The sequence below is a fragment of the Dromaius novaehollandiae genome, chromosome 4 (assembly GCF_036370855.1).
Source record: "Dromaius novaehollandiae isolate bDroNov1 chromosome 4, bDroNov1.hap1, whole genome shotgun sequence".
NCBI classification, from domain to species: Eukaryota; Metazoa; Chordata; class Aves; order Casuariiformes; family Dromaiidae; genus Dromaius; species Dromaius novaehollandiae.
Genome location: NC_088101.1, coordinates 42,683,789 through 42,706,543, shown reverse-complemented (window position 1 = coordinate 42,706,543; position 22,755 = coordinate 42,683,789). Strand labels below are relative to the sequence as shown.

Here is a 22,755-nt window from a genome sequence, read left to right as displayed (position 1 = left end):
TGAAATATTTTCCTCCCAAATGCTAGGTTATATTTTTGCTTAATATGTTAGTTTCTATTTTAGCGCATATAATCTATATATCTTATATCTATGTATCTTCGACAAATGTGCCTAGTCTGGGTAGCATCAGCATCAATGGCAATCAGCAGAGTTCTTCCCGCATTATTCGTTATTATTCTTTGCTATTTGCAGTTTTGTGTAACTTGTAGAATTTTTCCCCTTTGGAGAACAAGATAAATTTCTTCTACCTGCTCAAAATCATAATCTGGGGGGAAAGTTAAGCTCATATTCATATTAAGCTAGCACAACTCCTTACTCTGGAATTTTCCCCCAGTATGAGTGAAATCACTATCTTGCCCTGCTTCCTTTCCAACGAAGCCAAATATTAGAAGCGTAAGATCATATGCAAGCATCCAACCTTCTGGAGCAACAGGATCATGCAACGGTGGAAAATTAGAAGAAAGCATTATTTTTTAAAGGTTGAAGGGGATTCAGCTTCGGTAGACAGAGAAAATCCCACAAGCCTAATTCTTGTAATGAGTGGCAGTGACACACACTCTCCTTTTTGGGATGAGTATTTTTCCATAAAGGAATGTAACACAAACCAGTAGTTAAACTAGGACAGATGTTGCTGGAAATATTTGAAAGAGGTTTACTTTATATTATTAGTGATCAAATATGCAATGTTCTTGGGTATGTCATCCTCATGACTTCCCACAAAATGTAATATTTTCCTTGTTGGAAAATGCAAATAACTAAGTTGTAGGCAGCTTTTAGCTACTGAAGTGTTTCGGATTGGTGATGTAGCTGCTTGAGTATCCACCAGCATCACTGCCCTGCCAAGACAACTGCTTCCCTGCGCTTGCGTCCCTTATTGCCTCCATGCATTAAAAATGATCCCCTGTCCCTCATTGACCTTGTGCCAGCTCAGCACTGGTACCTTCCTCTGCAGCTTTTCAATGAGGAGGCTCCACTGTCGAATATCGGGAGCGAGCCGTCCCTTCGTCCGGACACTGCCCTCAGAGCAGCCTATTTTTTCCTGCCATTTGTTCTGTGCATCTTCCCCGGGCTTGACCTAAGGAGCGAAAAGGGATTTTTCTGGCCAGGTTGTGAATCAGCAAGCACAGGCCTTTTCTTCATAAAGCTCATAAAGGTTTAAGCTGTCACAGTAAAACTGCTGCAATCTTCTCTGTGGACACACTTTTAGTAGTTAAAAAAAAAATCACTGCAGAGTTAATATGTTCCTGTAAAGTCAAAGCTGATTGAGGACTGCTCACACAGCTAAGCTGCATTCATATAATCCCCTTTAACTAATCAGGTGTAAGTTGTACGTGGAATGTGCCCAGCTTCCGCGCCCTGGTCCCGCAGCCCTCCCGTGGCGGCAGCCACGCCGGCCTGGGGACGCCGCGCGGCGGAGGTATGACGCTTTCTTGCTTTTTTAAAGAATAGCGACCCATACCACGCTCGCAAAGATAGCGACCCATACCACGCTCGCAAAGCTAAAAAAGTGAAACCATCGTTTCGTGCTTCGGCTTTATTGCATACCCTGGTGCCACCGACCTCCTTTTCGGTTTCTTAGCTTCCACCTGCCCCCTTTTCTCGGTTCCCGATCAGTTGCTCAATGCCCAAAGTCTGCCGTACGACAGGGTTACCTCCTGCCACAGCAACAGGTCTTTTCCTTCAGGTCCTCAGCCTACATCGTCTTTTCTCTCCCTCCCATGGTTTGTGATCCCAGACCAAGTGCGAGGCTAGACAAGAGCTAGAAGCTACTACTGGAAACTTCCCACCATCTCTCCTACGCTTCCACCTTTAACAAGATTCAACTTTCTTGCCGTGTTGTGAACATTTGGGGCCTATTGCTGGTGGCCGGTGAAGAAGACTTGCTTCTACAAGAGGTGAACCTCTGTGCTGAGGTGGCAAGGCCAGATGTCGGGGAGAGCTCTTTCAAAGACGGCTCACCGGCTTTTTCCGATCCCCAGTGAGTGGTGCCAGCGCTGCCTGAAGAGGAAGGAACCAGCTAGCCGGGCTGTGGCGGGTCATACGCCGGCCAAACAGAAAGCCTTCCTCAGACGCCTCCATTTTAAATGGTGGTGTGCTGATTATGTTGCTCTCATATCATTTACAGAATGTTGCCCTGCCCTTAAGCCTTCTCTGCCTAAAATGTTTTTGCTGCAATACGGCCATATATTATTTTTCTCATCAGAGTGAAGGCACAGGAATTGACACAGCTCTCATACCACTGCAACCCCATTGACTTCAGGGGAATGACTTTCCATTAGAGCAAGGGAAATCAGAATGGATAAATACACCTTTTCCCTGTTCTTAACTGCCGTGCTGCAAAGCCCACCGGAGCGGCCGGAGAAAGCAGAAGATTGACTCGTCCATTATCCTCATTCACTGCTGCTCCTGTGCATATGACAGGATAAACTACTTTATTCAGATACACCTAGAGAGTGAGGTCGGAGGATAAGCTCCTGTGACACATACCACCCTCGCTCAGATCTCAGACCTCGCTGGCGCGTAAATCAGAGCCTGCCCGTCTCGCCGGGCAGCGCGTGAGCCGCGGCAAACAGCCTTTGCGGCCGGCTGAACAGGGCTGCTCTCGCTTGCCCTGGAGCCCGCGGGGTACCACAACCGCTCGGACAGAGCGGAGAGAGGCAGAGACAGAAGAATTCCTGTTCTTGCTATCAGTATGTTTATTTTCTCTAGCACTTCCCGTGGGGATTCAAAGCACTTAGGCATTCAGTCCCTCACAGAGGGCGTTCATCCTCATCTTATAAATGGGAAAACCCTCAGACCCAGAGATTTTAAATTATTTGTCCTTGGCTATAGATGTGGCAGCACCAGAAATAGTTCCCCGTTCCAGATTGCTATTTGAATGCATTTAACCACAAGACGATCCTTCTTCTTCATTTCTTATTAGTGTTTCATTTAGATGCAAGCCTAAAAAGGCAACAGAAAAAAGCCCTTACAGCCTGGATCCACTGACAGTCAGACCTTCGTTGCTGCCGAACCCCATCCAGCCGTTGCATTGCTGCTGTAGGAGGAGCTGGCGACTGTCTCCCTGCGCAGAGGACAGCTACAACTGCCTGTGGTGCAGACACTCCCCAGGCAGGGCACAAGTCGCTGTAGAAGAGGAGGGGAAAGGACTTGTCAGCGCCAGACTGGGTCTGGAGATGCATCCTCCTAAACAGGCCCAGGAGCCGCCCCTACACAGCGTCCTAGATGGATCTCAGGTCACAGGTGCCTCGTGGAGCTCTTCCTGAGCCAGTCTGGCCCCGTTGTTTCCCTCCTGCGTGTTAATGGCAGACTATCACAAACATTTAATCCCACGGTTATTAATGACGGTCTCTCTCTTCCCAATGATAAGCCATTTTTTCCTGCTAACTTCCTTTTAAACAAAGAGGAATAATTAATATCTCACAGCACTTTGTAATGAAGAGGTCATTTACTTTCTCAGCAGCTTTTATCTCCACGGATGCAACCAAAGACTAGTGATAAGGATTATGCTGATGCTATTCTGAGCTTCGCCTGTGTGCTTAGATACACCTCCTGACGGGAGCAGCAGCAGAACGGTCTGAAATGTGGACGTATTCAGCGTCAGCCCCTGCACAGGATGGACTGCGGATAGCTCCAGCTCGTAACTCTCACATCTAACCGCACACAGTGAGGCTCCCACTGGTGAAGTAAGTTTTCCGACCTTCACACTCAGCTGTGCGCTGGTTCACATCTTGAAGATTTTCTTTATCCACAAGACATAGAATATATTTTTGTTTTAAACTACAAACTATAAAAAGTTATTTTTTCATCCTTGCCTTCTACTGATACATTCTCAGCAACAATCATATCTTCCATATTTCTCTAAAAGAAATAGGTTTCCTCGGCCCCCTCGCTCCCCTCCCCCAGGTTAGAAATGTCAGGAATTATAATTGCTGACTCGTGCTAGCTGCAGGCCCACGGAGAAGAGAAGTGAGGCTTTGCTACACGCTGAAATTTGACCTGCCGTTTTCTTAGCCTTCAGCTGAAGGAAAGAAGAGGTTGTCTCTTGCTTAAAGGGGTTTCACAAAGAACCCGCCTAACCTGCTCTCAGCCATTCCTGGTTAATAGTCTGAGTTGAACAGATTTGCAAACAGATGAGTCAAGATTTAGTTGGCCTGACTGAATGTTCTTACTGCTTTTAATAACGAGACGAAAACATTGCAGCTCAAGTTTCCCTCTTTTCTTATGGCACCAGCTCATGATTTCAGGCTATCCCGTAGCAAAATCGGGGGAGTTAAGACCTAGTATTTCTCATTGCTTGGCACAGGGGCTCCCTTTGCGCAGGTGCAGAACGATGACTGAACCGAGCAATTACAGAGCTGCTGAACAGGGCGGTTACACAGCCCGGGAGGATTGCACAGGTACTAGGACAATTCAGTTTGCATGAAAGAAGAGAGTCAAACCCAGCTCGGGCCCTTTGTTTCCGTTGTAGCGTTCGCTGCTGTAAAAGGCAGCTCAATTTCATGTAACCACAACAGCAAGCGGCTATAACAGAATACATTAAAAACACATCTGTTCAATAAAAGAATGCCATTTTACGAAAGGTCACGCTTTCCGTTTTGAGGAAACTGCTAGTCACAAGCAAAATGCCAAGATATCATATCACAAAGCATTGACTTGTCTATTCCCTAGTTGCGTTAGCTACAGAAATTAGAGAAATAATAGCACTTACCTACCTTCTCTGATGCTGCAATTTTTAGTCATAAATTAAAAACACATTCTACCGAATATTTTAAAAGAGGCACATGTGAAATAAGACATATAGTGCCACGAAGAGGATAATATATGGGAAAAACAATAACCAGGGAAAAAACAACAATCATCCTGGAAATATTTCACTGATTTTAGTAGCTTACCTAATTGTACACAACCTTCCATAGCATTTATTTAGAGGACAGTTACCTGACACTAAGCTTTAAATTTTTTTACACAAACTGCCATTTCTTTAATTCTGGGGAGTCTCTCCTCGCCACTGAAGTGCCTGCAGCCCTAGTGCTCCGTTCCCAGAGACAGCTTAAAGGACACTTTTACAGACACAGTAATTTTGCATCATCTCATGCATAGCTTCACAGTGCTATTTCCTATCTTTTTGGCCAGCATTCTGTAAAGTTTCCAACAGCTTTGAAAGATGACTCTGCTAGAAGAAACTTCACTTTCAACCCAGGGATAATTTTATTGCATCATTTAATCCACAGCCTGCTATTGCATAGAGCTGTCTAGCTCTTCATCCATTTATCTCTTGGGCACTTAGTTAATGAAGAAAGAGAAATTTGCTGACTGCATTGGCTAAATTTTTTTTGTCTTTTCAAAACGTTCTCCAAGCAAAAAGATGAATTCTCATCAGTCCAGAACAATGATGAGGAGTACAGAGCTGCCAATAATATTCATTCTTTTCTTTTTTGTCCTAAATGATAGTTGAGAGTAATTCAGGTTTCTGTTCGTCAAGCAGTAGAGGCAGCAACAATTGTAATTATGATTGCTCAATACTTTCCTTTCTAAGGAACCACTTTTTGGTGACTTATATCTTTTCCAAAGAAACCATTCAATTAAAATAGCTGCTGCCGGGTGGGCAGTCTAATTTTTATAAGATTCAGCTTTAACGGATCACCTTTTTCTCAGAATAAGGGAATGGAGAAACATATTTCTTTCATCTTATTAAAAAGAATTAATAAAAGGAACAATTTTCATTAGTTCTAATGCCAAGTAACTCCAGAGAGGAGACCTGAAATTTCTCGAGTTTGCCGTCATGATGCGGGTGTGCTTTTGCAGTTTCCATGCAACTAAGTTCTGCGGCTCGGGGCAAAGCAGTTTGTCATCTCAGAAGAAATCTATACGAATTTGTCACATAAATTAAGTGAATATCTCCAGTGTTGCATGTGCTCCACATCCTTTGAACAGGGAAAAGACAGAACAGGTATAATGATAAGAAGAAATGAAAATACTGTGACGCGAGAGAGGGTGGCAATGAGGATGCAAAGGGGTGAGAGCAGAAGCACCCGAAAACAGTAGCGGGAGCAGAGACTGGGGGGGAGGCTGCTGGCCAGGAGGAGGCAAAGGCAGAGGCTGGGCAGGTAGAGATGGGAGCCGAAGAGGTCTTTCATCAGTGCTCTCTCACATACACTTTGTTTCAGAATTTGGCAATGAACACACAGTTTTTGAGCCTCACCATTCCTTTGCTGTCTAGCAAACAGCTATGAAACCCAGTGGGAAAAAAGACATGCTTGCTCATTCCCCTCATTTCCTACCTTTAAATATTTCCTTCTGCACCTTAATGTTATTCTAATTTCTTTTTTATTTAATAAAAAAAATCCCCACTGTAGCAGCATTAAAAGACAATCAGATTTGATTTTGTTGGCTGAAGCACAGTGTGAATGCAAATAACTAACCAAAAGGTGACAATCTAGAAATTCTGGTTCTGTTACAGAATAAGTGCTATGTGAGCATTTTTGAGTGCTTGCATATATCTTAAGCGCTGATTGTCTATGCGACTTAGAAAAAAATCCTGATTGGTGCTGCCTTACTCAAGGCAAGGCTTGAGAGAAAATTAGGGCTGATAATGGCAAAATATTCAAACAAAAGAATTAATTATAACTCTATTATTGATATGAGCTTTCAAATGGCGCATGACGCATTCAAATTGGTTCAGGAAGAAAACAGGTTTGGGGTTGGATAGTGACTGGGAGGGGGGGGGTATTTGTTTTTCTGTGGCTAAGGATGGCCAGATGGATAAGGATTTTGTTATAGATATTGGCACATTAGTGCTGCTGAAAGCCTGACACATGATGTGTTGACTCAGAGCTGGAACATGAGATTTGCATCAACATTAAATTCAAGCAGTGTTTCTAAAACTGTAGTCTGGATGTGCCACCACAGTTGCTGTATTATCTACCTCAAAAGAAGAAAACCCACAAACATTAGGAATTATTCTGTCTTACGAGAAAAAAATGAGTGAAGAGCACACACTGCAAAAGGAGAGCCAGCATTCTTGAAAAGCATGCACGCAAACATGTATACAAACCTCTGCTCATTCATATACCAAGCTTGCAAATATGTCAAAAAGCAGACTGCCCTCTTTATATCACCCAGCCTGGAAAAAATGGATTTCACCTGTGGTCTACTTCTGCATTACAACCCAGCCTTCAGACTGGGGAAAAGCACTCCATAATCCCCAAACCCTGTGCTGTGGATGAACTTCTAACATCGCATGCAATTGTTTGAAGATACATGTAGCCAGATTCATCAGTTAAATTCTTGATTTTCTAACTTAGGTATCAAAACCGCATTACTGCGGACTCAGAGCACCTGAAGCAAGGCAATCCGGCTGGCGCCCAGCAGGCTCCAGCGGAGTCACACGGGGTGGCTCTTATCTTTGCTTCTCCCTTTGTAACACGGACAAAGGGAGCCATCTGCGCTCCTCAAAGACCTTCTCTCAGCAGTTTCCCTTTTGAGGCTGTACAGTAAGGGAAAGAGCTAACTAATCTATTTGCAGCCTTCAAACAGCACACTAGAAACTTTATGAGCACGGACAGGTGCCTCCCTGGGAAAGCTGGTCAGCTAATTTTAGATATGTCAAGATGAAGAAGAGAAAGAAAAGAGAGAGAGTGTGCAGGGTTAGCGAGGAACGGATTCTGGCCGGTAAAAGCGCAGAGTAACTTGATCGGCGCATGTCCACACAGCACAACATTTCATTATCAACTGCTCTGACACGGACGATATACAACTTTGCTATTAACATCACTTGATCTGCAGTGATTAAGCATCTCCATGGAGTTTCTCCTCTCCATTAAAATAGGAATTCTTTCTAAATTGGCTCTTATCTCTTTGCCGCCTTCACGACAGACCTTCTCCATTAGACTTGAATCACACTAGTGGACACCGATTACCTTAATCATTGCAGAAAGGTTATCCGTGGTGAGCCGACTGCAGCAAGCAGCAAGAGGGTGCTCAGAAAAACGAGCAGAAAGCTGCCGTGTTTGGGGTATAGCAGAGGAGGTCGACGTTTTCCTGACTAACGAGGGATTTTGGTCAGGAGACATTGGAAATGAGGTAGATTTTGGATGCTTCACCCACCGAGAGCAGGATTTGCTTAGCTTGCAGTGCCTCTGGGTAATCAGCAGCCCAGCTGGAAGCCATAAGCAGCTATCAGCATCGCGCGTGACGTCGCTGTGGCACGGAGCGCATTTTTCGCATACTGAGGCAGCATGGATACAGGCCGTTAGCCGAGGGAGTTTATTACATAGCCAAGTTTCTGGCTGCAGACCCTTCCTTTTTTTCAGGCTAAGCTTTTTATTTTGTTAGGGTGATCATATTTTTCAACGGCACAGAGTTTATTAAAAAAGTCATTAATATCAGCGTCAGCTAAACCTGAGTGTCAGAACACCTAATAGCGAACCTCTGCGCATACGCAGTGCACTACAGCTCTGCTTCGGTTCTCTAAAGCTGCTGTAGCTCCCGGCTGTAAATTTTGCTCAAGAGTAACGCCAAGTGCTTTGTGAAACGTGCAGAAACCACAGTTTGATGCAGGAACACACATACATAACTTCAGCGGGGCTGGCCCCAGGGAGCCACACGGTTTTGCACCTTGTCACGGGCAGCCTGCTGGAGGGGAAATGCCGCGGCCCCACGCAAGGCGTACTGAGCCGCAGACGCGGAGGCCAACTTTTCGCTTTACTATACCTTTGGGAAAGAGGAATTCCTATTGCTGAGGAATTTTGCGGGGTGCTAAGAAGTTTCCTAATCCCAGAGCAGACAGAGATGGGAGAGAGCCTGGATCCGTGAAGTTAAAGGACTAAGGCCCGGCTTTGCTTGTGGGCCTGGGGAAGCCGCCGCCACCTCGGGCTGCAGCTGGATTGCCTTTTTTGTGCTGAGCGCGCCGTGTCGCTAACTCAAAAGACAGGGATTCATCTGGGGCTCAGGCAGAGAAAACAAACGTGGGTACCGTTACGACAGGCCGTACCGCCTGGAGCCCAGAGCCTGCTCCTAGAGCCGAGGGAACAACCCAAAGCCCGGAATCGTGCTGCAGCCCCGCAGACGTTTGCGTAGCACACGGTAAGAAATGACAAGCTGAGGGACACAGAGGCTGTCACTGTGCGTCGGTGCCTCATAACAGCCGATTTAGAAGAAGCCTGTCCTTTGATTTCAGAGACCGTGGGGTCAAGTCTTGCTCATGACCTCTGGAGTGAAAAAATTACATAGAAAACTAATCTTAAGGTTAAATACAAGGGCCCTAAAGATAGAGCAAAAACACTTGTTTTAATTCTCCAAGTCTTTCAGCTGTTTGCATTTGGCTACTGCATCTTTAAGAGAAAAATAGAGTATATAATTCCTGTTTGTGCAGACCAATATTAATATACTTAGCCAGAGACTGAGAAACTATACCTCCTCCATCAGCTCCGAAGAAATGATTTTATAAACCTGTCCTTGTAGAAGCAAGTTGCATGCGTGCAGTTCAAAGTACTGCTAAGAGCTTTCTGTTTAAAAGTACAGTCTCCGTTTTCAAATCTTCAGTTAGTCATATTTCCATTCCAGTCACATTTACAGGTGATTTTAAATGGAATTTTACACTGCATTAGCAAGCATAGGTGCCTGCAAGAGTGAAGAACAGAAAGTAGTTTTATTTCTGTAATAGCTGGTCCTAAAGCTACAGTTTTTAATAGCTTTCAGTTAACTTGAGCAAAGGAAGCCAGATAAAACATATTACAGAAACTTAAGATCCATTGCACTTCACATATAGCTAAAATAATACACTGCAAAAGGCACAAATAGTACGAGCGGTCACAAGTCCTTCACTGGAGACGTGTGACCAAAATAACTGAGGTTGAATTCAGTCAGATTACAGGGAAGTATAAGTTTGAAAAACAAATTAAAAGATCATCATTTTAATAAAATTTTGACTAGATTAATGAGATAACTGAGTCTCAATTCCAGCAGGACACCCATGTCTTGAACACAGCACAGTTCAGATTATTATTATTATTATTTTTTAGGATGATTAGTGCTTTGGGGTATCAGTTCTCTTACTGAGTGTTTATACGATGCCTGGTGTGGAGTTTTGACCTGCCATAAGCAAAAAGCTTTGAAAGAGGAAGCCAACATTTTCTCATCCTCTGCCGGCTGGCAGCATACAGTCGCCTTTCACACACTGGACAGGAGTTTAATTACAGAAGTGGACTCTGCCTTTACGCAATTGTGATTGTTAGTGTCCGATCTAAGAGTTTTGAACTTCTGGGTGAACTCTTAGTTATTCAGGCATTATTTGACCTTGGTTTCCCAGCAGTCACTGCTCGAAGCCTGCGCCTTCTCCTCCGAATTGCTCCATCTCGTGATGGATTTTTCCGGCTGACCCCTCTGATCCTATTTGAAGGAGCTGAGTGGGGGCATTTCATCTCATGGAAGAATATTCAGCCTGAAGAACAACAGCTGCAGCTCCAAGAGAAGTTAGAAAGCCTTTTATACAGCACTCTCTTCCTTCTCTTTCCTACGAAGCTGCTCTCCGCATGTGAAGTATGTTTAGTACTTCATCTTAATTATCTGATGAGTTTGCCTTTCCCCAGCCAGCCAGGAGGACAGCAATTTTGCAGCTGCTGCTACCACACCTAATTTATCAGCAGCTTCCTTCGCCTGTGCTCAGAGCACTAACAATCACAGTCATAACTCACTCACTCCACTCTTGAAGAAAACAGAGCTATACGATGCTCTTCTACAGGTTTTACAGCTGAGGAAGATACTCAGCTGGATTGCTGGCTCCCACTTACTCACCTCCACCTGAAGCCCCACGTCTCTACGCAACTTCTGTAACCATCAGGAAGCAGAACCACAAATTGGGAACAGAATGAACACATACAACCTTACATCACTTTCCCAGAAGTTACTCATATTAGCAGAATGTCATTAAGGTTAGAAATAATGACAGGTACCCTCACAGGGGATTTAGTGGTGATGATGGCCTAGGAAGGAAACAACGAAGACACATTTTAATAGGTTACCTTAGTCTCCTGCGGAATAACCTTCAGGTCTGATACGGCGTACCCTGAGGTGTATAGGGTCTGCAAAGCTGAGCGATTCGATGCCTGTCTAGAACTAGGAAAGCAGTCTGAAACCCACTGTTTTACAATAACCGTGGCTGGGGAAAAAGGAGAATTAAATTGGCATTGGTCCCACACAAAACATGCTTTTCTGTGCTATAGCCAGCTGCAGCTCAGTTACTTCTAGTCCTCAAGCATGTAGCTTTCATGTTACAGCTGAGCTGAGCTAACAGGTAGGTGATGCTGGAAAGGGGAGTTGGGCTTCCCCTCTCATCCTCAACACCTGGGTGAGGATTTCCCAAGGCATCAGTAGCAGCTCTCACCTGACCCCCCTTCAAGAAGGCACATAAGGGTAGATTTGTACCAGCAAACAAAAGTGAGCAGCTGTCAACTGGCCTAACTATTTGAAACTACTGCCCAGGACTGTAGTTTCATGGCTGCTTTAAGGGGACTATGCTGTTCTTCTCTTCCCCTGGTGCAGCCGCTTCCCTTGCGCTGGCAGTAGCACTCGCACACCTAGAGGATGAGCTCAGAGAGCTAACCTCACGGAAATCTAATTCAATGAACACAAAGATCAAAAAAAAAAGTCTTTTCACCCAAACAGCATCCCATCCCACAGCAAGGACCTGGCCTTTTCTTTCTTCTGTTGTTGAACCTTGCATTTCTTCCCCTCTGGGAACAGCCCTAGTTAAAAGGCATGTGGGAAAAGCCCAGACTCCAGCTGGGTTTGGCACCTACAGTTCTTCTCTTCAGAAACCTGTGGTGCATCTCAACCAGTTGTCTTGCAACAAAAGCACTATTTAATCTCAAGCAGCATAAAGAAATCACTTAAATCCTTTGTTCTAATACACAGCCTATATGTTTGTCTAATTATCCAAAAGGCACCTTATTCCCAAGGGGAGCCATCATCTTGAGATACCCAGCAGCTGGCCAAAATCAACCAACTCCAAGAACAACTGCCAGGATTGCCATGGCAACTTATCCCCTTAGAGAATGACGGTCACGTTTTGTCTAGTCATGGCTGCTTTTGATCTTCCGATTCCTTCCTTACAAATTAAAACAAATAGCACCAAGATTGAATCAGGAACTCATAACAGCCATTGCAACAGAGAAGTGGGATTTATGACCCATAATTTTACTTTTTTTTTTTGCTCATTCTTAAACTTCCTACCCTTTCACACAGTTTAAAGCCATTACACCAGTCACACTATTTCAGATCACATGCATGGTTCAGTGCAAAACAACATTATATCATTTTCTAATATAAGAGGAACTAGTCTGCACTGCCACAGCAGAATGTTTACTACAAATGTGCTAGCTGTCCCACACTGACATGCAGGTATAAAAGCTGTTTCTGGGGAGCACTAAATTAACACCTTGTATGCCCCACATGCTTGCCTGTAACACCTTCCCACCACCTTAAACAAGAAACCCATTCAGACTCCTTTCACTTCTGCTCTTATTTTCCTGTAAATTAGCACTTCTCTTCCTTGAGTAGTTGCCTGCTCTTGCTATTTCTCACTCGGTGTTGTTCAGCAGCTTGTCCCGAGTTATTTTCCACATCATCAATGCATCCCAAGCAAAAAATAAAGATGCAGAAGAGCAAAGAAGCAGGTGTTTGGAAACCAAGATATATTTCTTTGGCACCATCCCTCTGGTAGATGCTTTTAGCTAAATCTCTACCCTTGTGTACAATTACAGTTGTGCCTATAATAAGCAGTAGAAGCAGTATATAAGAATGAAAGAGTATTCTTTTTCTTTTCCCTTTCCCAAATGGGAGGCAGATGCCTGCATGCCAGATACAGTTTCTCTGCCTCTTAAAGGAATTATGGGGAGGGGAAAAGGGAACAGGTGGGTGTTTTGTTGTTGTTTTTTAAATCAGCACAGCTTGTCCAGCAGCCCAGTAATGAATGCATTACCTTAGGACTCAGGGGATCAGGTACTAGTCTTTGCCACAGCCTTCCCACATGCTGTTGGACAACCAGTTCATCTTTCTGTAACCAACTGTATTAATTACCAGAAGGTTGAGGAAAAGAAACAGAAGATTCTTTTATGTTGAGCCATGGACCCAGGGCTGGAATTCCTGACCTGCCACCAGCCAAACTTAATCCAGAATTAGGAATGGTTTAGTCATTGTGGTTAACTCAGAACAGTATTGAGATTAGGATAATATGTTACAGAGCAAGTAGAGGCAGGTATAGTGATTGCAGAGGCGATTTTAGTATTGCCACATGGTGCCATGCTATGCTGATGAGCAGTGTACGGGCTGTGCTCTATGCTCTACTTCACTGCAGAGCATGTAAAGCTGCCTCTGACTCAGGCGATTCCTCTCTATAAAGTCTGGTCATTTTTCAACCTGAACTACACATAACCCAGCTCAGGTTCATGTCTTAGAGAGAAAGGGCAACGGCTTACATCATGGCAGTTAACCATCATCAAGCCCTCTGAAGTGTTATAAAGCAAAATGTAGTCTGATGCTGCCAGAGGTTTCACCCCAGACGTCTAACAAGCTCATCTGTGTGCAAAACTGAAGTTTCATGTATTTTAGCACAGTCCCATTTTGTTGGGGAAACAGTGACACTTAGCGATGCTAAGCAACCAGCTTCATGTACAGTTTGTCGCTTGAGTTCTTCAAGGCAGCTACTTCTAGGGACTCCTGTTTCAAGCAGTTTGTCTCCTGCGCTGGTATCGCAGTTCTTACTCTCAGACTAGACCAAAGATTTGAAGTCTCCTTGGCAACACTCGCAAAGTCTGGATCAGCAGAGCAGTTACCAGTGACAAAATAGATATAAGGAAAAAGCTTCATATGTTTAGAACAGGAGTCAGAGAAAATAGATCTTTTTAAAAAGCAAAGTATGCATAAGCCAGCTTTTCTCTAAAGTTTAGTAGGATACCACAGATGAACTAGTTAATTAGCTACATAGTAGCAGTGTAGTTTAAACATCACCAGGCTCAAACAGGACAGGAAGGTTTTTGAAGATGAGAATGGCATTCTTGAATTACCGGCTTCCTTACCTATCAACAGTGCGCTTAAGCATGCTTCTCTGAGAAGCTACCGGGTCTTCTTCAGGGCTAACTAAAATCAAGCATATAGGAATGCACAATTATTCCTCCAGCCACTCCCACTACCTAATGAACCACCTACAATGTTCATAATTTATGTAGCAACATTGCAAATTGGCTTTGCATCTTCTGCTTTTAGAGTTTACTAAGCAACAGGAGAGACTACAGCATTCCTGTGGGAAGGAAATGGGATGTGGAAAACCAGAGAAGGCTATGCATCGTAAGAGGTGTAGCCATAGTTTGGCCTAATACATATGGTTTAAATACCAGAGGCTTGACAAATTTACTTGAAGCTTTAGTGTCTGAGTTACATCCCTTATTGTACCAAGCTGACATAGGCCAATTCCTTAGGTCAATTCCGCATTCATTTTGCGAACGACAGAAGGCATCAGATAAGCATGCAGAAGACTCTGCTCAACAAGTCTTCAGATTTAGTCACCATTTCACCCTAGACATGAAAACCCTGCAGGATATTGCAGCCAGTCATTACTGTAAACAGTAGGCCAAAGGAAAAAGTTGGCTTTTTGTTGGAGCTAATTCCACTTTTGTTTTATTTTCATGGTAGGCAGCCTGCTCCCTCTGTTCTTGAACAGCAAGGCCACAACGCAAGGGCTAGGCTTGCCTGGAATTTGACCCCCGAGGACAAGGGCTGCAATGATTCAGGACAGTCACTTGTCACAGACACCTGTGCTTCCAAATTAAAAGGTAGGATTTTTCTGTTAGAAACAAACCTGAAGAATTAAAAAGTTTGCAGCAAGGCTGTAGTACCTTATATTAGCCAATCACTTACAAAGGGAAGAACCACCTATCTGATCAGAAATACAGTGTGTATTTCTTAATTTCACATTATTTATGGCAGGGCCATGTTTTAACACTGAAAAAGTTGCACATTCTAGGGAATCACAAACAGTTCAACTAAATTAATTCAAAACTGCTATATTTTTCAAAGCTGAGGTGAACAATTTCAGGAGACTGGTCCATCTAAAGACTGTCAGGGTCTGTTCAGAACTTAAACAAAAGTGGTACGATGCTGTAGAAAAAGAAACATGAAAACATCACTTGTGTGCCAGTGATGGACAGAAGAAAAGAGCAGGAAACCCTCCAGGCTTGTTTTTCCTAGGAACAAGAGATGAGGCAGTAAAGTACTGTTAACTGGAAAAGGTCGTATTTGGAATGAAACGGTTATAGACAGAGCTGGAATTCACTCCACAAGAAGGAAAAACATTTTTGTGAGCCAAACATCCCAGTCCTTGACTCTACAGCACTCCTATCAAACAGAACCACCACTTTGTGTGAAGACCTCAAACAGACAATAGTTATCAATTCATATTTCTGCATCTGCAAACAGCTCTTCCGTAGGAGCAGGAGCTCGCTTTCTTAGTGGGAAACTCCTTCCTCATAGCGGTTTGTCCACTGTCAGATACTGTTTTGCCAGATCACTATAGGATCTCTACAACTCTAAACAGAAGAAATCCAGTTTATGAGATTATATTTATTTTTAAATGTTTCACTGCCACTCCTAAGCCCTTTGGCCTTGTATTGACCTCTAGGATTTCTGGACAAGATGCAACTCTACTTGTACTTTAACAGACTGTTTTAGCTTTGGGATTGTGCCAAAAAGACAACTGACTGCAACTATTATAGGGGTAGTTTTCCAGCATGTGGATTACTAGCATGTGGCCACTTCAGCTAATTTTGTATGGGATCAGAGGCCTTATAGGTCAAAGTCTCATGGTTTATCACTCAGCTGCATATCTTTTAGGTCTAAAATCCAGTTTCATATTTTTCATTGCACTCTTCAATTGTATATATACATCCAGAAAATGGATATAATGCATAGATGATTATTAGACTGACTTCACTGTATTACAGGACTCTTTTTCCCTTCAGTAAGAGGAAGGTGGAGAAAGACTGTGGCAGAAGTTTGGCACAAGACTTGGTTACTCTGTAATCATGTTCATGTTCACTTATGCCTCTTGTAGCCTTGAGGTCCTTGTTATATATAAGGAGAACCTCTCCCCCAGTTCTGTGATTCTAATGGTAAATTATTTAAAGAGGAAAAAGGGCTGAATCAGTTATTCACCAGAGTTCCCGAGTTTTTCAAACATAGATATTATTTGCTCTTTTACAGTTGTCAGTTTGAAAGCTCCTTGGCAGTCTCATACATACCACATAAATACTTATTAATAGAAATCTCCACCCTCTCCCAATGTCTGGCCGTTTTATACCAGCCAGTCTGTGCATCTGCCTCTTGCTAACCTGCCAGACAGTACAGAGTCAGTCTCACAGAATTTATACTAAGTGTCCTTCAGAAGAAAAGGAAAGCAGTGGACATGATTAACAGCTTAACTACAATTTTTTTTTTTTTTTTTGAAGTAGCATCGCAGCAGAGGAACTGCGTGCAATCTTTCAAACCTCTAGTGGAAGCGCTGGTTGCTGCACGGCCCTAACAGTTGAGCTAATCCAAGGGCCCACAGGTATTAAAGATATAGTGCGGTTGCAGTAATAATCTCACTTTCTCTCCTGTTTCTAGCTATGGAGCTCTATCTCTTCCCTTGCACTACAGCAGCACTTACTGGAGCCAAATTCACCTTCTTAACCCAGCAGACTGTCATCAACATCCTTTTTTTTCCTGCAAAAGAGTTTCACCTGCTTATGAGGGGTCTGGAGCAAGTTGCAGCATAAGCAACTCGGGGGTACAGCTATTCTGACAAAAAGAAAGGTGGAACAAGGGAAACAGGGTCATCCTCTTTCATCAGGGGAGAGCTGCTGAATTGTTTCAAGCCCTCTCATGAAAACAGGGACTTAGAGAGAGGCAGCCACACCATTTGACAAGGGCAAGAGAGCTGGACTGAGGTTACAGCACCAGCATTTCACACCAGAAAACTTTCACTGTTGTGAACATCAAGTTTAGTTAATCTCTAAGATAGGTCTTCATTTATGCAAAGGTATTAACTGGAGAACAAACTACACAGGTGTCACAGTAGATGGCACAGCAGACAAGTTTCTCCTTATTTCAAGTGTGTGCATGCAAGAATTCAGTGTCCTTGAGCATGATAAATTTTCATACACTCCAAAGTTGAGTTACTGCAGCCAGACCAGAAAGCCAAAAGCCGCATTCAGAGAGCTGTGAAAAAGTCCTTGATGCCAAAGCTCCTGCACCTTTGTTTCATCTGTGGTCCTTGTTAGCCTGACCAACAAGCAAACCTTAGAAAGTTCAGTCTACAGGTAATGAGTGCTTACACACAACAGATCAGACCATACCTCAAGACCTGTTCACAGATGTTCAGAATAATTAGTTAATCCTCTCCTTTTTTTATTTTGTAAATAAGGACTTTCCAGTAAGCTTCAGAGCCTAAGCCAACAACAGTTTTGAAGTGCTACGCAGATCCTAAGCTTCCATGGTTTTGAGCTGCTCATTGCCTTCTAGGTAATACCCAGACTGAAAGTTTTAAACAGAGCAGATTTCAGAAACTGAAAGTCAGATGGGCATTGTACATATTCATGATATGAACTCTGCTTTTCTGATCTAGAATATTAACTGAAATTCAGGTCATGGAGAGTTGCACAGCAACCAGATGCATGCAATAGTGATGCATTTTTCTGACAGCTGCTTTCATTTGCATTTGTGCTAAGCACCAGCCACACAGGCGTGTGGAACCTCCACAGGACCTAATCTGACAGTCAGCATCTTCCCCTTTTCACTACTCTCTGCAAGTTAGTTTTCACATAGGAGTGAAACGGGTTAGTCGGATGTCCATGCATTCAGTGGTAGAACTCATCTACATCAAAAAGAACAGCTTTTTTAGAAGGAAAGTTAAAAAAGATACCAAATACCATTTGCGTTCATTTCAGAAAGTTTATTGCACCAAATGCCGCAAAGAAATAGACCAAAATGATAATGTACATAAACAACTATAAGAAAAGAAAAAAAACATGTAGTTTGACATTGGTATTCAATCAATCCTAAAAAAAAGTCTATGCTCTCCAAACATGCAATAGCAACACACATTTTCTACTATGGATAACCTGTTAAGTATGTCAGTTTAGCCCACTTCATTTCAAAGAAGTGTCTAGAGTTTATTCAGCAGTTCAGACTCTATTTTGATCTGGGTTCTTTCAAATGAATTTGAAATTATACTTCAGAGATACGTGACCATTTGTTGTAAACTTTACATAAGAGTTTGGTGTGCCTGAAAAGAGATGTTGAGTTTCAGAGTAAAGCAGGCAGTGGGGAAGACCAATCTGTAGTGTGAATTATAGAATTAGTTAATGAATATTCATTTCTTTTAGGTAGAATAAAGTTCTATTCATTAGTTTGGAAAGTGCCCTCGCTAAATTAAAAAGTTTAGATCTTAATATTGTTTTAGGTTAAAGACAGTTCATTTAAATACTACAATGTAGCAGTTTCCATTTATACCCCCCCCATGCATGAATGTTTACTTTTGCTTCAAAAAAAGAATACATTCTTTAAATTACACTGTGTAAACTGCATTTTTGTGGGATTTTAGAAAGACTGTTCACTCCCACTTAAACAAGAAAGTATGTACTTCAGTTTAGAAAAAACCTACATAATACTGATAAAAACCCAACTTTGGAATATTTGAAAATTAAGCTACATTATCAATTTTAAACAACTTGGTACATTCATATCACTTTTCATTCTATTAAAATAAAAACAGAAACATGCCTTAAAGATGACTAACACAACATTTGTAAATACTTACTGCTCTGTCATGCTACAGTAATTTACATAAACAGCAAGATGCTACCAAAAACAAGTTAAAGACTTAGAGTCAAAAAAGCCCTAGAAGGTGGTATCCTGTCAACTGAGGTAGTATATTTAGTGGAAGGGAAAATATTTACTTAAGCTTCTTTAGACTAAAGCCTTTTAAGAATAATCAACTTAAATTCTGAATCCTTCCCGCCCCCCAAAAACTAAAACTGCAAGCAGATCATTATGTAATTTCCAAAGAGCAGCAAAATGTTACAGAAAGCAGCAAGAATTATAAAGTTTTAGCCTGGGCTGAAGAAAATCCAAGTGCTTTTGACCATCAACTCACATGCCTCCCTCTAGATTAATTTAAAATCTTGCCAGAAGGGAGATTTTTACAGTTTAAGTAGTAAACTCAGGTATTACTGATCACAGTTATTAGTCTTGAAAACCACTGAACCTTAGCTGATGTTTGACCTCATTAGCACACTATATGATAGCAAAAGTATTTCCGCATGTATTTTTTTTTTTTGAAGAACTTGTCAGAGTCAGTTCAGACTGAAACCCAACTATTACTTTAAGTAAACTGGAACTGACCTCTTAATACTTGGCTATTATTTAGGGGTAACGTGAAATAGAGAAAGTACATGAATATTTCTATATACACACAGGGAAGTGGTTTCATAGTCCTACATATGCGCACACACACATGCTCACGCCCTCACTCCACTGCGGGGATAGTTTAGGAATGTGTCACTTGCTGCATGGTTCCTCCTTTGTCTTAACCTTGTGCAGTACAGACCCATATCTGCTAACAGTGAGATGCAGAGGTAAGTTTGTTTTCCAGCAGACAGAGTGAAGGTTTCACAGATCAAAGATATGAAAAAAATTGCTCAGCTATAAGCAGTAGAAGAAAACCTGATCCATAGAAAGATTTTAGCCTTTTGAGGCTGAATACCAGGCATAAGTGTATGAAAAAGCAATATTAAAAGAAGCATCTGGAATGTCAGATCAGAAATCCAGCACATAAGGAACAGCTTTAGAAGCATTGTATCAGAATATTAAGTATCCCTCCACTTGGGAGCAACCCCGCTTCACAACAGGTCAGGCTCCCTGTTGCCCTCAGAAAGCGACACAAGGTTAATCGAGACCCCCCCACCCCCACCACATTTAAACAACTCACAATATGCACATTTCATTGTTTCAAATCATTGAAAGTCTACTGTATAAAAGTCCAAACATCAAGGTAGTATGAAATAAAAACACTTTTAAAAGTGTGTCCCTTCAATGCTAAAAAATCTGTAATCACCAACAGGGAGAAGCCATAACTGGTGACCAGGAGTTTCCTACTAGGATTCCCTAATTCCAAGCAATTGCTTTGCTAGCAATTTTCTAGCAAGCTGTCAATGTCAGACATCATTCATGCTCTGCACTGGCTCACAGCAGAAGGGTCCAGTGTTTATTTTTCCTTTTCTTTAAGAATATTTGTTTTGATCCTTTGTTCTTTCCTTATTCTTGTCCATAAATAGTTTCATATCCAGCTTAACAGTACTTTATGCAAAAATATTTTTTTTACATTCATGTTATCAACCACATGAAAATGGTAAAGTACAAAATTTTATTTTGCTTTCTAGAAACATAGAAGGCCAATATCAGCTAGTGGAGAAGTAGTTTCTGGTCTCAAAGCAATTACTCTATTAAGAAAAGGCACCAGGATGAGAATTCTGTAGAATCATGGAGGGTAATTGCAAACATTCATAGTAATATTGGGGTTTGCCCCCTCCATTTTACTTGTGAAGTGACCAAAGAGTAGCTAGAAAAAAAGTAATATTTTTGACTATAGATTTGGTGGGCTTTTTTTTTTTTTTTTTTTTTTTTGGTCAGATTGTCTTGAGTTTATGCTGATTGCTTGGTGCATGTGCGCACGTGCACACAGAAAATAATAGCACTGACACCATCCATAAGTTTGTCAAGTTCAGACTCCTCAGAGATAGCAATACCTGACAACACTAAGACACAGGTTTAATTATTCCCAGGACTAGAGTCATACAGAAACTCAAGAGGGTTATCAAAGTTGCATCAGCAACAAATGTAAACTTGTAGCAGAAACTTGTAGCAGAAATTTCATAAGGCTTTCCCACAAAATCCCCATCTCAGAAGTTCATTCCATTTTGGGGGTGGTACTACTCCTAGCCAGAGCTCATTTGAATTCCTCCTCAGTAAAACACAAGCAGCCAGTTTTCTTAATCTCGTCCTTAAAAGAAGGAGGAAAAAAAAAAAAAAAAAAAATCATACCACCTCATACATGCCTCCTTTCCCACATATTTGGCTGCTGAATCCAGGTTCCTCGTTCTGAGCTGGTCACTTCTACTATACAAAGTCATGCTTATTCTCTGCAAAAATCTCATGTTCCATCTAATACACTTGTGTATAGGAATGCTATATACATAGTTTACAGCTTCTCCTCACCAACAAAGAAACACACACAACACCACACTCACAAGCGCAGTATATGAAATCCATTCCATCCCATTTGTTCTTTTAACTGTTACTTCATGGTTTTGAGCAGCGTTTCTGATGGCAGCTCATGGTCTGCCATAGTGTTAATTTTTGTCCTTTGAATAATAATAATAATAAAAAAATGCAAGGATGCAGTCACCTTCTTGATTTAAGTCAGAAGTGAGATCGTTAGAAAAACCTGAATGCCTTTTACATAATGTAAACTGAAGTCCTCTGATAAAACATCCAGCTGAAATCAGAATCAGAAGGTGGTAGAATGTACAGTCATCACCTGCTTTCCTCACTGTTCCCCTTTACCAGTGTTTGGCACCTCTGTTCTTCATTCAAAATTCCCATATTCTTTACTTTACGGGAATGACTATCCTGAGATTTTAATTTATAAGAGTATTTGAGCAACATACGGGGAATGAGTACTTGCTATAGCAGCCAACAAAGGCAAGTCATTGGATTCAATCCTAGAAATTAAAAAAAGAGAGAGACAGACTTTAAAATATACAGTCACCTTTCACAGAGGAGAGAAACACAAGAGGGTATTCTTCATCCATATTAAAGAAACTGGAAGTGTCTTGCTACAAGTGAGTTTATTGTTTACTATTATTTATTGTCATTACTTATAACATACCAGTAAAGCTAGGTGGTAATGTTTAAAAACAAAAACTGTGCTACCTTTTAAGTGAAAAGATAGCAGTATTACATTCTGTGGAATACAATCTTTCTGTAGTATATAATCTTTATGCTTTAATTTTTCACTAATCCATAAGCCTTAGCTTACAGTCTTACCAGTCAGTAGGCACTGGTAAGCCTGGTCTAAAAAAGTACCTTATAAGTACTAACCATGAATTTATGGAAGACTGTGCATTTTATGTTTTAAATATAACTCAGCTCATCACGCAGTAGCACCTTCTTATCAAAAATAACCAAAAACTAGAATTATTAATTACTATGCAATCAAAACAGCAGCAGGAATGTCTCTCAAATGCAATACTCAGTTCAAATCATTTCCACTGTAATGCTGCTCAGAAATCAGGAGATATCTATCTATATAGATGTATGTATATATATAAATACATATACCCTGAGAAAAGTGTTTATTTTGGGATTTCACTTCTTACTACCACATTTCTCAGTATGAAATCTTGAGCAGTCTGGATAAAGATATAAAGTTTTACCTACAATGCTAAATACCATCTTTTGGGGAATATATATTCACCCCCTGCCCCTCCTTCTGCTGGTCAGCGGGTGCATTTATAAAGCCTGTGTGTCAGTCAAGCACTATTATTGGAGGATAGCAGCTGAACAGGACACCTGTTTATTTTCCTACACCTGCTTTTTGAGATTCCCCTCTTCCCCCAAGATACAACTCCACCACCTAACTTTTCAAAAATCACAAAATAT

The 22,755-nt window shown here is 41.9% G+C and overlaps 2 protein-coding genes across 7 annotated transcripts in view; one reads left to right on the top strand and one right to left on the bottom strand.

The window, feature by feature from the left end:
* The window catches only part of SPMIP2 (sperm microtubule inner protein 2), a 36,086-nt gene extending 19,275 nt beyond the window's left edge, over positions 1-16,811 (top strand). The window contains 2 exon segments of the mRNA XM_064511747.1: positions 14,692-14,831; positions 16,660-16,811. Of these exon segments, the coding sequence (XP_064367817.1) occupies positions 14,692-14,831; positions 16,660-16,811 (292 nt within the window).
* A 1,160-nt stretch (positions 16,812-17,971) lies between these two features.
* The window catches only part of FNIP2 (folliculin interacting protein 2), a 54,716-nt gene continuing 49,932 nt past the window's right edge, over positions 17,972-22,755 (bottom strand). For all 6 annotated transcript variants that reach the window (XM_026120161.2, XM_026120162.2, XM_064510902.1 and 3 more), the window contains one exon: positions 17,972-21,815. In XM_026120161.2, coding sequence (XP_025975946.2) covers positions 21,737-21,815 — 79 coding nt within the window. In that variant the 3' untranslated portion in view covers positions 17,972-21,736. The remainder of the gene's footprint in view (positions 21,816-22,755) is intronic.